Source organism: Salmo salar, chromosome 18 (assembly GCF_965601325.2).
Source record: "Salmo salar chromosome 18, fSalSal1, whole genome shotgun sequence".
Taxonomy (NCBI): Eukaryota; Metazoa; Chordata; class Actinopteri; order Salmoniformes; family Salmonidae; genus Salmo; species Salmo salar.
Window position 1 is genome coordinate 101,838,955 of NC_138308.1, and position 15,245 is coordinate 101,854,199.

General features: G+C 45.3%; 1 protein-coding gene across 2 annotated transcripts in view; it reads right to left on the reverse strand.

The window, feature by feature from the left end:
• atp1b2a (ATPase Na+/K+ transporting subunit beta 2a) overlaps positions 1 to 15,245 on the reverse strand; it is a 135,404-nt gene that overhangs the window by 15,623 nt on the left and 104,536 nt on the right. For both annotated transcript variants that reach the window (XM_082965438.1, XM_082965439.1), the window contains exons 2-5: positions 12,047 to 12,175; positions 11,130 to 11,234; positions 389 to 468; positions 166 to 291 (exon numbers count right to left, since the gene is read on the reverse strand). In XM_082965438.1, coding sequence (XP_082821564.1) covers positions 166 to 291; positions 389 to 468; positions 11,130 to 11,234; positions 12,047 to 12,175 — 440 coding nt within the window. The remainder of the gene's footprint in view (positions 1 to 165; positions 292 to 388; positions 469 to 11,129; positions 11,235 to 12,046; positions 12,176 to 15,245) is intronic.

The following is a 15,245-nucleotide window of genomic DNA, read 5'->3' on the forward strand; positions in this document are numbered from 1 at the left end:
CTGTCTGTCTGTCTGTCTGTCTGTCTGTCTGTCTGTCTGTCTGTCTGTCTGTCTGTCTGTCTGTCTGTCTGTCTGTCTGTCTGTCTGTCTGTCTGTCTGTCTGTCTGTCTGTCTGTCTGTCTGTCTGTCTGTCTGGTGTGTGTGTGTGTGTGTGTGTGTGTTTACCCGGTTGAGTTTGATCAGAACACAGGGCTGTCCCTTCTGGTAACCGTAGGTCCGGTCCGTGATCCCAGAACACTCCTCTAGAGTGGAACGGTTAAACTGACACGAACGCTTAGGGTTGTTCCTCACCTAGGGTTGAACAACATGTTATTATTCTATACAGTTATATTTGGGTGGTTGGGGTAGGGTTACCCTAACCCATATGCTGAGGTCAGAGGTCACTCACCTCTCCACTGTCCTCCTGGATGAAGTAATTATCAGGGGGGCACTCATCGTTGTTCTGGACCTGTAGGGAGTTGTTGTAGGCTGTGTGTACACACACACACACACACACACACACACACACACACACCACACACCACACACCACACACACACACACACACACACGGTTTCCATTAGTTACAGGCTAATCAGCCGGTTACAGACTCATTTTCAGCAGGTTACTTTTTCCACTTCATATTACCTACACTATTTCTCATTTAAAAGTTTCAATTAATTTGCCTTTATGGTAGAAACAGAAGCCACTCCTCAGTTATAGACACATGACAGCTTGGAGCCTAAAGGAAGTAGATATGGCGAAAATTAGGTGAAGTCTGTAATCCATGAAGCCGAGACAGCCTGTGATGGAGTTGCTCAGATACCTGTTACCGCTGTAAACAGAGATGGCTTTGAGCTACGGTGGGATAGTGTGAAAACACAAGTCCAAAATGCAATCGCAAGCCTAGCAGAGTGGGAGATGTGGATTCCGGTGGCAGAAAAGGAAAGGCTCGGAGGGAGAGTGAAGGATCTGAAGGCATTCGGCCTTGAAGCAGGATTTCTCACAGCACAAAGAATTGCAGAAGACGAGAGAGACAGAGGGAGATGCCGCAGGTGCCCATGGCAGCTCCACAACCGACAGGATAAAGCCAATCTGTCTTCCCAAGTTCAGTGGGTATAAAAGGAACTTCCATCGATGGAGAAGAGACTGGGAGAGTCTGCAAAAGCAGATGGGAACCAACAGGCTCTGTCGAAGTAAAGAGGATCCAACTCATTGACAGTATAGATGAGAGGATATGCAGAGGCCTCCGTTTGTCTTCCTACAACACTGCTGAAGACATGTTCAGGGTGCTGGAAAACAGATATGGAAACAAGTCTACAATTGCCTTGGAGATAATGGAGGATCTGGAGAAAATTCCTGCTTTAAGGGCAAATCAGCCTAGAAAAGTTATCGACCTGATCCAAACTATAGAGAAGGCCCTGGATGACCTCACGGAGCTTGGAAACACAGGAGCCATCAACAACCCTCTAGTGATCAGATCCATAGAAAGCAAGTTACCTGACGACATCAAGAGAGAGTGACTTGTCTTCATGGTTAATCCGAGGAATAATGTCACACCAGATAATCACTTTGAGAACCTTCTTAAATTCCTGAAAACACAAGAGGAAATTCTTGAAAAACTGGAGCAGCTGGGATTGAGTGAAAGGCCAGAAAAGAGAAATGCTTGCATGGAGAGGAAATATGCGTCCACGCGGTCCACAACGAAAGGAGGCTGTGTTGTGTGTGGTGATGAAAAGCACAGAGAAAATATATTATTTTGCAAGCGTTTCAAGGAACTGAAGCCGGTGGCAAAGTTGGCTGCTGTAGAAAAGCTGGGGGCCTGCAAGAGGTGCTTGGTCTGTCATGGAGAAGATGATGAATGCAAAGAGACATACCTGTGCAGGAACAGAAACTGTAAAAAAGACCACCATTTCTTTCTATGCCTGAAGGGAGACTTCAGGAGGAGTGACTCAGAAAGAAGACAATTCAATGTGAGAAGGCTTACGCGGACTGAGGAGCAGGAAGAATTTGTATCTAAACTCTCCCCAGAGATGGCGGACAAATTCAAGAGAGCGTTCACCAACATCACCGCAAAGACAAACTGTGGTGAAAAGATCCAGCTTGGAGAGATTGTGTCAGGTGCAGTAGAATAATTGCCAGTTATTCTAATGCTGCTCGAGGTAACTGCCAATGCAGGACAAAAAATTGGAACCCTGATCGACTTGGCATCAGACACAAATTATATCACCCACAGAGCTGCCAGGAGATTAAATCTTCGAAGTGAAAACATCACTTTAGTCGTCCATGGAGTTGGGGGGATGGCCATGAAGGTTAAAACCAGAAGATATCTCCTCAGAGTGAGGGTCAAAATGCCTAGAGGCACAGAAAGAGCCCATGAGCTTGTCTGCTATGGTTTGAATGAAATTGCCAACATCCACAGAGTCATCAAACCTGAGCAACTCAAGAAGTTCTTCCCAGAAGTCAGTCTAGGAGATCTGAGGAGACCGGAGAGCATTGAGCTACTGATAAGCCACCGTGAAGGAAGTGGGAGGAAGACTTGCTCCGCAAAGAGTAAAGGTGATTGGAGACCTTGTCTTATGGGAGAGCCCGCTAGGAAAGATTGTTGGTGGATCACATCCAGATCTGTTTGAAGAAGTCGATATGGCCGCGCACAGGTCTGGAACGCACTTTGCTCGATCCATGAGAGCAACCGCTGTCAAGTATCAAGAGATAATTAAAACACAAGAGTTCACAGCTGAAACCAAAAGCACAGTTGCTCGCAGAGAGTTCTTGGATTGGTGGAAATGGGATAGCATTGGAGCAGCTTGCGAACCGAAGTGTGGAGGATGCCGGTGCGGCAATTGTCAACCAGGAGGCAAGGAAATGACTCTGAGTGAGGAAAGGGAGCTGGAGATCATAAGGAAAGGCCTCACGTACATCAAAGCAGATGCTCACAGCGATGAACCGCACTGGGACACAAAATACCCCTGGATTCAAGATCCAAGTTCCCTTCCCTACAACAGGAGTGGGGTTGAAGCCACCTTCTTAAGAACAGAAAAACAACTCAAGAAAGAGCCAGAGTGGAAAATAGCATACACAGCTCAAGTGCATGAAATGGTGGAGAGAAGAGCAGCAAAGAAACTCACCAAAGAGATGATCGCCAGCTGGAAAGGACCAGTATGGTATGTCAGCCACTTGGTGGCGTCAAACCCACACTCTGTCACAACACCTGTGCGACTGGTATGGAACAGCAGCCAGGAGTTTAAAGGGGTCAGCATGAATGACCTGCTGCTGAAAGGGCCTGATGTTCTCAATCCCATCCGAGCAGTACTACTCAGGTTCAGAAGGGGTGTCCATGCTGCTCTTGGCGACATCAGGAAGATGTACAATTCGGTGTGGTTAGAAAACCTGGAGATGCATCTCCACAGATTTCTCTGGAGAAACACTGAGGAGGAAGAGATCGAAGAGTATGCCATCACCAGAGTCAACATTGGCGATCGACCAGCAGGGTGCATTGCACAACTGGCCATGAGAGAGACAGCAAAACTGCCCATGTTCGCTCACCTGGAGGAGGAACGTAGGATCCTTGAAGAGGATGCCTATGTCGATGACATCCTGACTTCCCATAATGACTTACAAAAGCTGGACAAGGACACCAAAGGAGTTGAAGAGATCCTGAGGACAGGCAGATTCTTCCTCAAACCCTGAGTCTGGTCAGGCCAAAGTGGGAGGCAGGAGATCGTACCAGGAGAACAAGGAGCGGTGTCAGGCACAGTACTTATTCTCCCAAACCAGATGAGGAAAGGAGACAATAAAGCCCTTGGAGTTGGATACCTTGTTGAAGAGGACAAACTGTACCTTATGACTTCAATCAATTTCTCAAAGAGGAAAAAGAAGATGAGAGTCGGACAGAATCTCCTTGAAGAAGAGGTGAGAGGGAAAACTCCAAACCCACTGACGAGAAGAGAACTGCTAAGCCAAGTAGCTAGCCAGAATGACCCAATAGGCCTCGTCACACCTGCCAAACAAAAGGGCGCCATTCTTGTCAGAAAGGCGTTTCAAGAAGCTGGAGGCAAAACACGTGGGACAAACCTCTGTCTGAACAATTGTGAGAAGAAGCCATCAAACTGTTTGAGGAGTACACACGTCTTAGCCAAATCACCTTCCACAGAAGCCTCACACCAGTCAACTGGCTTGGTAAACCTTGGGGAATAACATTCTCTGACGGAAGTGAGAAGAGCTATGGAGCTGTAGTGTACTTCAGATGGGAAACCGAGCAAGGCATCCAAGTCAGGTTGGTTGAATCCAAAGCAAAACTCACACCTTTGGACCAAAAGGGGGAGGCAGTGAAAGCTGAAATCTGCGGTGCTGTCTGCGCAGCACGACTTCGAAAGTACATTGAAATACACAGTCATATAGAAATTGAACGATGGCTCCATCTGCTGGACAGTCAAACTGTGGTGGGAGCTATCCAGAGAGACAGTTATGGGTATCAATCTTTCTTCGCGAACAGAGTCGGAGAGATCCAGAAATCCACATCCGTCGAAGACTGGTGGTGGATCCCGGGAGGCCTGAACAGTGCTGACATCATAACAAGAGGGGCAGCCCCGGAAGACCTCCAAGAAGATTCCATGTGGCAAAATGGACCAGCGTTCCTGCGGCAACCCATGGAAGAGTGGCCACAGAAGTCAGCCAAAGAAATTGCAGCTTATGCCAAGGAAGGCATAAACAAACTTCAAAGGAAATGTTTCTCTGCAGCACTGACCAGAGCGCAGGCCAAGAGAAACAAGAATTATATACTTCCTGAAGTGGGAGTTCAGAAGGAAAATCAGAGTGATGCACAGCAAAGCAGGCAAAATAACCCAGATGAACCTAAGACTAAGATCCGAAGACCACCAGCTGGCTCTGCGGTAACAAAACTGATTGACATCAGGAAATTCAGCAGCCTGACCAGGCTGATCCGAGTCACTGCCTGGGTTTGGAGAGCTGCAACGAAATGGAAAGAAGTGTTGACCAAGAATTCAGCCTCAGATAAACCAAAGTGGGAGGAAATTCTTTCAACAAACTGGAAGTCCAGAGGCAAACAAGCTGTACTCACTGTTGGGGAGTGTGAAGATGCACTAAGAGACCTGTTCCTTGCAGCTCAAGAAGGTATAACCTTTCAAGGCACCACTCTCAACAGACTCACTGTTTACAGAGATGAAGAGACTGGGCTCTTGGTTTGTGGAGGGAGGTTCAAGATCTTTGATGAGGACGAGACTGCTGTACCAATTCTACCATATGAGGCATGGATATCCACTCTCCTAGCCCAAGAGGCCCATGATGCAAACCATGAAGAAATAGCAGGTACACTCCTCCGGATTAGGAAGAAAGCCTGGGTGATAAAAGGCCGGAAGCTGGCTAAAAAGAGAGTTGACAACTGTGTGGTGTGCAGAAAGGCTAGGGCCAGAAAGTGACAACAGATCATGAGTGACCTTCCACCCGAGCGTGTAACAACAGCCAGACCATTTGAGTACACAACAGTGGACTTATTTGGACCAAATGAAGTCAAGGACGAGGTGAGAAAGAAAGTCAAGCTCAAGGTGTGGGGAATTGTCTTCTGCTGTATGGCATCCAGAGCTATACACACAGATGTTGTCAGTGACCAGTCAACTGAAGGCTTCTTACTGGCCTACCAAAGATTCACGGCACTGAGAGGGCATCCAAAGAAACTGTGGTCAGATCCTGGAAAGAACTTTGTGGGTGCCAGACCTGCCCTCAAAGAGCTCTACCACTTCCTGGATCAACAAATTACATCTGAGCTTGAAAATGAAGCTTCAAAGCATGGAACAGAGTGGAGCTGGAAGATCCACCCAGCAGACTCCCCTCACAGGAATGGTGCTGCAGAAGCAGCTGTTCGCACTGTGAAGCGGGCCTTGCACAATATGAGAGGCGAAGGACTCTTCACATGGAGTGAGTTTCAAACATTTATGTTCATGGCTGCTAACCTTGCCAATGACAGGCCCATAGATGCCAGGACTCAGAGCCGGGAGGACTGCATAGAATACATCAGCCCTAATTCTCTTCTGCTTGGAAGGACTGGACCTAGGGGAGACTTAGGAAGCTTTGAGTTTGAAGACTACTCCTACAAAAGGTTAAGAGTCATTCAAGCAGAAGTTAACTGGTTCTGGAGGAAGTGGAGTCAGTTGGCTGGACCTAACCTGTTTGTGAGGAGTAAGTGGCACACAAAGCAGCGAAACGTGGCCGTTGGAGACGTCGTCTGGCTTGCAGACCAGAACGCTTTGAGGAGTCAGTATAAGCTTGGTAGGGTCGTCAATGTCAACGCTGACAAGGAGGGCATTGTGAGAGATGCAAATATACGAACCTTCCCAAGTTATCCCATCTCAACTTTGAAGCATGTTTGTGGAGACAAAGCAAAGAAACGTTCAACCAAAATCCCTGCTACAATTCTTCACAGGGACGTCAGGCGTTTGGTTGTGTTATTACCTGTAGAAGAGCAGAAGTAAAGCGATCGAAGATGGAGCCGATGTGACCTCCTTGGGTTCAAGAACCAGGAGATCAAGTGGGAGGTGTTGCGTCAAAAGACAGGTATTCATATTCAAGGCGTTCAGATTTTCAACTGATTTCAAAGATAAAACACCAGCAGGGGGCGAAAGAGTGTATGCATTGTGGAACCCATCATTAGCTTGTGTTTCCCTGGGGAACATATATACTGGTGCACCTTTGTGATAGCAGGTGGTGAAATGTTTGGTGGAAAAGCATTTCACTGGAAGTCCTTCACGGAAGAGGAGACTCTCATCCATACACATTCAGCTCATTTAGGATTCTGGAGACTGAACCGGTTATCAACCTAACTAACTAACTAACTAATGAACTAATTAACTAACTAACTAATTAACTAACTAACTAACTGACTAAAGAAATAAAAGAAGTCAGAAGAAAACTGAGTTGTCCCTTGCGTCCTTCAGTCCTTAAAGGCCTTTTTCAAGTTTGGGCAAAGAGCTGCAGTGTGAACCATACACAACTTGACAGACATAATTGCAAAAGGGTTTTCCAAATGATCAATTAGCCTTTTAAAATGATAAACTTGGATTAGCTAACACAACGTGCCATTGGAACACAGGAGTGATGGTTGCTGATAATGGGCCTCTGTACGCCTATGTCGATATTCCATTAAAAATCAGCCGTTTACAGCAACAAAAGTAATTTACAACATTAACGATGTCTACACTGTATTTCTGATCAATTTGATGTTATTTTATTGAACAAAAAAGTAGCTTTTCTTTCAAAAACAAGGACATTTCTAAGTGACCCCAAACTTTTGAACGGTTAGTGTATATATTTTGACCATGACAGTTTACAATATAAGGTAACGCCAAGTAATTCAGGACCAGTTTATTACTGGCCACCCATTCCAAAACAGACTGCAACTCTTTGTTAATGGTTTCAGTGACTTCATTAGCTGTGGTTGCTGATGTGTATATGGTTTAATCATCAGCATACATGGACACACATGCCTTGTTTAAGTTAATCTTGAGGATACCGTAGGATAGGGGGCGCCACAGCGCATTTTGAAAAAAAATCGTTCCCATTTTCAACGGCCTACTAATCAAACTCAGAAGATAGGGCATGCATATACTTATTATATATGGATAGAAAACACTCTAAAGTTTCTAAAACTGTTTGAATGGTGTCTGTGAGTATAACAGAACTCAAATGGCAGTCAAAACCCCGAGACCGATTGAAACAGGAAGTGGAATTCTGAATTGTGGACTCGACTTCTCATCTTTCCTTATTAATCACACCGTTAACCATGGTTCAGTGAGCACTTCCTATTGCTTCCACTAGATGTCGCCAGTCCTTTCACAGTGGTTTGAGCCTTATAGAGTCAAAACTCAGTGAATGACACGAGTTTGAAATTGGTCACAGGGGATGGGCCATCACCATTATGACGCCGGCGGCCATGTCTGCCCCCACCTTTGGATACGGTTTTAAAGGCCATGACATCATCCCCCTCGAATCTTATTGGCTCTCTTGGTGTTAGAGGCCCTGAAGATTTATTTTATACAACGTTTGACATGTTTGAACGAACCTACATGCGCGAGCATTGCATTTATTCTGAACTTCAGAGCTGCGCTTGGAGAGAGCCATAGGACGCGCTACCAACATCAGGCTAATGGAACGTGAAGTATGGACTTTTTGACCGAAAATACATCTGTTGTGGACCTGGGATGCTTTCTGATGAAGACAACTAAAGGTAGGCGATTATTGACAATATTATACAAGATGAGATGTGACATGCGATTCTTTCCAAGATGGCGCCGAGCTCTGTATATTAGCTAATTTTCTGAGTATCGCATCTCCTTTTATCGCAAAGTGTGATTACCCAGTAAAGTTAATTTAAAATCTGGTATGACGGGTGTTCTCAAGAGATATTCATCTATAAATGTTAGATTGACAATATACATTTAAAAAATCGTTATAGGATAGTAATTTAGGGAAATGTAGCATTGTTTACCGGGACGCTTTTGAGGGGAAATTATGTAGGCAACCTCAGACAGAGATGTAAAATGCTGTTTTTATATATAAATATGACCTTTATTGAACAAAAGAATGCATGCATTGTATAACATGATGTCCTAGGGGTGCCATCTGATGAAGTTTGTAAAAGGTTAGTGCTGCATTTAGCTGTTTTTTGATTATATGTGATGCAAGTGGTTGGTCGGAAAATGGCTATGAAGCTGCTTTTTACGATGGACTCATCTAATATAATCTAATGATTTGCTTTTCCTGTAAAACCTTTTTGAAATCGGACGACGTGGGTCGATTCAGGAGAGGTGTATCTATAAAAAAAAAAAATATATATTATTATTATTTTTTTTTAATTATGATTTTTTTTTAATGCTAATTGGCGATATGATTTTTCGCTGGATTTTGATCCCGCTAACGGGATCAGACGCTGAAGAGGTTTTAATGCCAGTGGCAGGTCATTGGTTAAAATAGAAAAGAGTAGAGGGCCTAGAGAGCTTCCCTGCGGTACACCACGCATTACATGTATAACATTAGAGACGCTTCCATTAAATAAAACCCTTTGAGTTCTATTAGATAGATAGTTCTGAATCCACGATATGGCAGAGGTTGAAAAAGCCATAACACATCTGCTTTCTCAACAACAGGTTATGGTCAATAATATCAAAGGCTGCACTGAAATCTAACAGTTCAGCTCCCACAATCTGCTTATTATCAACTTCTTTCAACCAATCATCAGTCATTTGTGTCAGTGCAGTACATGTTGAGTGCCCTTCTCTATAAGCATGCTGAACGTCTGTTGTTAATTTGTTTATAGAGAAATAGCATTGTATTTGGTTGTACTGTATTTCCAACAGTTTGCTAAGAGCTGGCAGCAAGCTGATAGGCCTGCTGTTAGAACCAGTAAAGGCCGCTTTACCACTCTTGTGTAGCGGAATGACTTTGGCTTCCCTCCAGGCCTGAGGACAAAGACTTTCCTCTAGGCTCAGATTAAAGATATGACAGATAGGAGTGGCTATAGAGTCAGCTACCATCCTCAGCTTTGCATCTAAGTTGTCAATGCCAGGTTTGTCATTAAATAACAGCCTCTTGCTAGGTGATCACAGCTAAACAACAGCCTCTTGCTAGGTGATCACTACAAAAACACAGTTAAACAACTTGCTTGGTTGCTAGGTGATCACAGCTAAACAACAGCCTCTTGCTAGGTGATCACTACAAAAACACAGTTAAACAACTTGCTTGGTTGCTAGGTGATCACAGCTAAACAACAGCCTCTTGCTAGGTGATCACTACAAAAACACAGCTAAACAACAGTCTCTTGCTAGGTGATCACAGCTAAATAACAGCCTCTTGCTAGGTGATCACAGCTAAACAACAGCCTCTTGCTAGGTGATCACTACAAAAACACAGTTAAACAACTTGCTTGGTTGCTAGGTGATCACAGCTAAACAACAGATTCTTGCTTGGTGATCACAGCTAAACAACAGCCTCTTGCTAGGTGATCACAGCTAAACAACAGATTCTTGCTTGGTGATCACAGCTAAACAACAGCCTCTTGCTAGGTGATCACAGCTAAACAACAGTCTCTTGCTAGGTGATCACAGCTAAACAACAGCCTCTTGCTAGGTGATCACAGCTAAACAACAGCCTCTTGCTTAGTGATCACTACAAAACACAGCTAAACAACAGTCTCTTGCTAGGTGATCACAGCTAAACAACAGTCTCTTGCTAGGTGATCACAGCTAAACAACAGCCTCTTGCTAGGTGATCACTACAAAAACACAGTTAAACAACAGCCTCTTGCTAGGTGATCACAGCTAAACAATTTGCTTGGTGATCACAGCTAAACAACAGCCTCTTGCTAGGTGATCACAGCTAAACAACAGCCTCTTGCTAGGTGATCACAGCTAAACAACAGCCTCTTGCTTGGTGATCACAGCTAAACAACAGCCTCTTGCTAGGTGATCACAGCTAAACAACAGCCTCTTGCTAGGTGATCACAGCTAAACAACAGTCTCTTGCTAGGTGATCACTACAAAAACACAGCTAAACAACAGCCTCTTGCTAGGTGATCACAGCTAAACAACAGTCTCTTGCTTGGTGTTCACAGCTAAACAACAGCCTCTTGCTAGGTGATCACAGCTAAACAACAGCCTCTTGCTAGGTGATCACAGCTAAACAACAGTCTCTTGCTAGGTGATCACTGGAATTAAAGGGTAATTACACCCAAAGAGCTAAAATATCTTACATTTTTCCCAGACCTCAAAGTTTGTCTCCTGATGTGGTTTAAGCATTGTTGTGAACTTAGAACATCCAATTGTGTTGTTTTTCTATCAAAAATATGCGATTTTGAGAGCGAAAACCTGTGGAGGAAAAAAAGGAGAAACTAATCGGAGAAAACGGATTTTTTTGGGAAACAACAAAATAGAATCAGAAAAACATGTTATTTTAACCCAGTAGCTTGTTACGCTATGTACCGGTGGAAAAGTGGGTTGTGTGATGTCATTAATGTTATGTTGTTTATTGTTTTTGTCCATGTATGTTTTTTGTTTTTTGTTTATTTAAAAAAAAAACATATAATAATAAATAAAGTTAAAATTAATATTACAAAAAATAAAACCACTGGACACATGTCTTACATTCGAGGAAGTTGTTCAGTGTCTGGGCATAGATGTCAAAGCTCTCTGTGTCCTTGGTGTTGTAGAGAATCTCCATGGCCTCGCCCCGTGGACGGATCATCATACCTACAGTACAACAGAGAGGGTTAGAGGTTAGGGTGTTGTAGAGAATCTCCATGGCCTCGCCCCGTGGACGGATCATCATACCTACAGTACAACAGAGAGGGTTAGAGGTTAGGGTGTTGTAGAGAATCTCCATGGCCTCGCCCCGTGGACGGATCATCATACCTACAGTACAACAGAGAGGGTTAGAGGTTAGGGTGTTGTAGAGAATCTCCATGGCCTCGCCCCGTGGACGGATCATCATACCTACAGTACAACAGAGAGGGTTAGAGGTTAGGGTGTTGTAGAGAATCTCCATGGCCTCGCCCCGTGGACGGATCATCATACCTACAGTACAACAGAGAGGGTTAGAGGTTAGGGTGTTGTAGAGAATCTGTACCTGAATCTGCACCTGGGATAACGAGGCGGTTCTGGTAGGTGTGTCTGTACCTGGGGTAACGAGGTGATTCTGGTAGGTGTGTGTCTGTACCTGGGGTAATGAGGTGGTTCTGGTAGGTGTGTCTGTACCTGGGGTAACGAGGTGGTTCTGGTAGGTGTGTCTGTACCTGGGGTAATGAGGTGGTTCTGGTAGGTGTGTCTGCACCTGGGGTGACGAGGCGGTCCTGGTAGGTGTGTCTGTACCTGGGGTAACGAGGTGGTTCTGGTAGGTGTGTGTCTGTACCTGGGGTAACGAGGTGGTTCTGGTAGGTGTGTCTGTACCTGGGGTAACGAGGTGATTCTGGTAGGTGTGTCTGTACCTGGGATAACGAGGTGGTTCTGGTAGGTGTGTGTCTGTACCTGGGGTAACGAGGTGGTTCTGGTAGGTGTGTCTGTACCTGGGGTAACGAGGCGGTCCTGGTAGGTGGGTTTATAGTCGTCCAGTGTTAGCAGCATCACGTACATGGTCAGGACGAACATTCCACCCAGGAATATATAGAACACCAGGTAGAACAGCAGGATCAGACCTAGAACACAAAAACACACACCATCAGCTGAAACAGAGCAGTACCTCCTCCTCCATACAGCTAGACTGACCATAACAGCTGAAACAGAGCAGTACCTTCTCCATACAGCTAGACTGACCATAACAGCTGAAACAGAGCAGTACCTTCTCCTCCATACAGCTAGACTGACCATAACAGCTGGAACAGAGCAGTACCTTCTCCTCCATACAGCTAGACTGACCATAACAGCTGAAACAGAGCAGTACCTTCTCCTCCATACAGCTAGACTGGCCATAACAGCTGAAACAGAGCAGTACCTCCTCCTCCATACAGCTAGACTGACCATAACAGCTGAAACAGAGCAGTACCTTCCCCATACAGCTAGACTGACCATAACAGCTGAAACAGAGCAGTACCTTCTCCTCCATACAGCTAGACTGACCATAACAGCTGAAACAGAGCAGTACCTTCTCCTCCATACAGCTAGACTGACCATAACAGCTGAAACAGAGCAGTACCTCCTCCATACAGCTAGACTGGCCATAACAGCTGAAACAGAGCAGTACCTTCTCCATACAGCTAGACTGACCATAACAGCTGGAACAGAGCAGTACCTTCTCCATACAGCTAGACTGACCATAACAGCTGAAACAGAGCAGTACCTTCTCCATACAGCTAGACTGACCATAACAGCTGAAACAGAGCAGTATCTTCTCCTCCATATAGCTAGACTGACCATAACAGCTGAAACAGAGCAGTACCTTCTCCTCCATACAGCTAGACTGACCATAACAGCTGAAACAGAGCAGTACCTTCTCCTCAATACAGCTAGACTGACCATAACAGCTGAAACAGAGCAGTACCTTCTCCTCCATACAGCTAGACTGACCATAACAGCTGAAACAGAGCAGTACCTTCTCCTCCATACAGCTAGACTGACCATAACAGCTGAAACAGAGCAGTACCTTCTCCATACAGCTAGACTGACCATAACAGCTGAAACAGAGCAGTACCTTCTCCTCCATACAGCTAGACTGACCATAACAGCTGAAACAGAGCAGTACCTTCTCCTCCATACAGCTAGACTGACCATAACAGCTGAAACAGAGCAGTACCTTCTCCTCCATACAGCTAGACTGACCATAACAGCTGAAACAGAGCAGTACCTTCTCCTCCATACAGCTAGACTGACCATAACAGCTGAAACAGAGCAGTACCTTCTCCTCCATACAGCTAGACTGGGCATAACAGCTGAAACAGAGCAGTACCTTCTCCATACAGCTAGACTGACCATAACAGCTGAAACAGAGCAGTACCTTCTCCTCCATACAGCTAGACTGACCATAACAGCTGAAACAGAGCAGTACCTCCTCCATACAGCTAGACTGACCATAACAGCTGGAACAGAGCAGTACCTTCTCCATACAGCTAGACTGACCATAACAGCTGAAACAGAGCAGTACCTTCTCCATACAGCTAGACTGACCATAACAGCTGAAACAGAGCAGTACCTTCTCCTCCATACAGCTAGACTGACCATAACAGCTGAAACAGAGCAGTACCTTCTCCATACAGCTAGACTGACCATAACAGCTGAAACAGAGCAGTACCTTCTCCATACAGCTAGACTGACCATAACAGCTGAAACAGAGCAGTATCTTCTCCTCCATATAGCTAGACTGACCATAACAGCTGAAACAGAGCAGTACCTTCTCCTCCATACAGCTAGACTGACCATAACAGCTGAAACAGAGCAGTACCTCCTCCTCCATACAGCTAGACTGACCATAACAGCTGAAACAGAGCAGTACCTTCTCCTCCATACAGCTAGACTGACCATAACAGCTGAAACAGAGCAGTACCTTCTCCTCCATACAGCTAGACTGACCATAACAGCTGAAACAGAGCAGTACCTTCTCCTCCATACAGCTAGACTGACCATAACAGCTGAAACAGAGCAGTACCTTCTCCTCCATACAGCTAGACTGGCCATAACAGCTGAAACAGAGCAGTACCTTCTCCTCCATACAGCTAGACTGACCATAACAGCTGAAACAGAGCAGTACCTTCTCCTCCATACAGCTAGACTGACCATAACAGCTGAAACAGAGCAGTACCTTCTCCTTACAGCTAGACTGACCATAACAGCTGAAACAGAGCAGTACCTTCTCCTCCATACAGCTAGACTGACCATAACAGCTGAAACAGAGCAGTACCTTCTCCTCCATACAGCTAGACTGACCATAACAGCTGAAACAGAGCAGTACCTTCTCCTCCATACAGCTAGACTGACCATAACAGCTGAAACAGAGCAGTACCTTCTCCTCCATACAGCTAGACTGACCATTCCAGCTGAAACAGAGCAGTACCTTCTCCTCCATACAGCTAGACTGACCATAACAGCTGAAACAGAGCAGTACCTTCTCCTCCATACAGCTAGACTGACCTTAACAGCTGAAACAGAGCAGTACCTTCTCCTCCATAAAGCTAGACTGACCATAACAGCTGAAACAGAGCAGTACCTTCTCCATACAGCTAGACTGACCATAACAGCTGAAACAGAGCAGTACCTTCTCCTCCATAAAGCTAGACTGACCATAACAGCTGAAACAGAGCAGTACCTTCTCCATACAGCTAGACTGACCATAACAGCTGAAACAGAGCAGTACCTTCTCCTCCATACAGCTAGACTGACCATAACAGCTGAAACAGAGCAGTACCTTCTCCATACAGCTAGACTGACCATAACAGCTGAAACAGAGCAGTACCTTCTCCTCCATACAGCTAGACTGACCATAACAGCTGAAACAGAGCAGTACCTTCTCCTCCATACAGCTAGACTGACCATAACAGCTGAAACAGAGCAGTACCTTCTCCATACAGCTAGACTGACCATAACAGCTGAAACAGAGCAGTACCTTCTCCATACAGCTAGACTGACCATAACAGCTGAAACAGAGCAGTACCTTCTCCTCCATACAGCTAGACTGACCATAACAGCTGAAACAGAGCAGTACCTGCTCCTCCATACAGCTAGACTGACCATAACAGCTGAAACAGAGCAGTACCTTCTCCATACAGCTAGACTGGC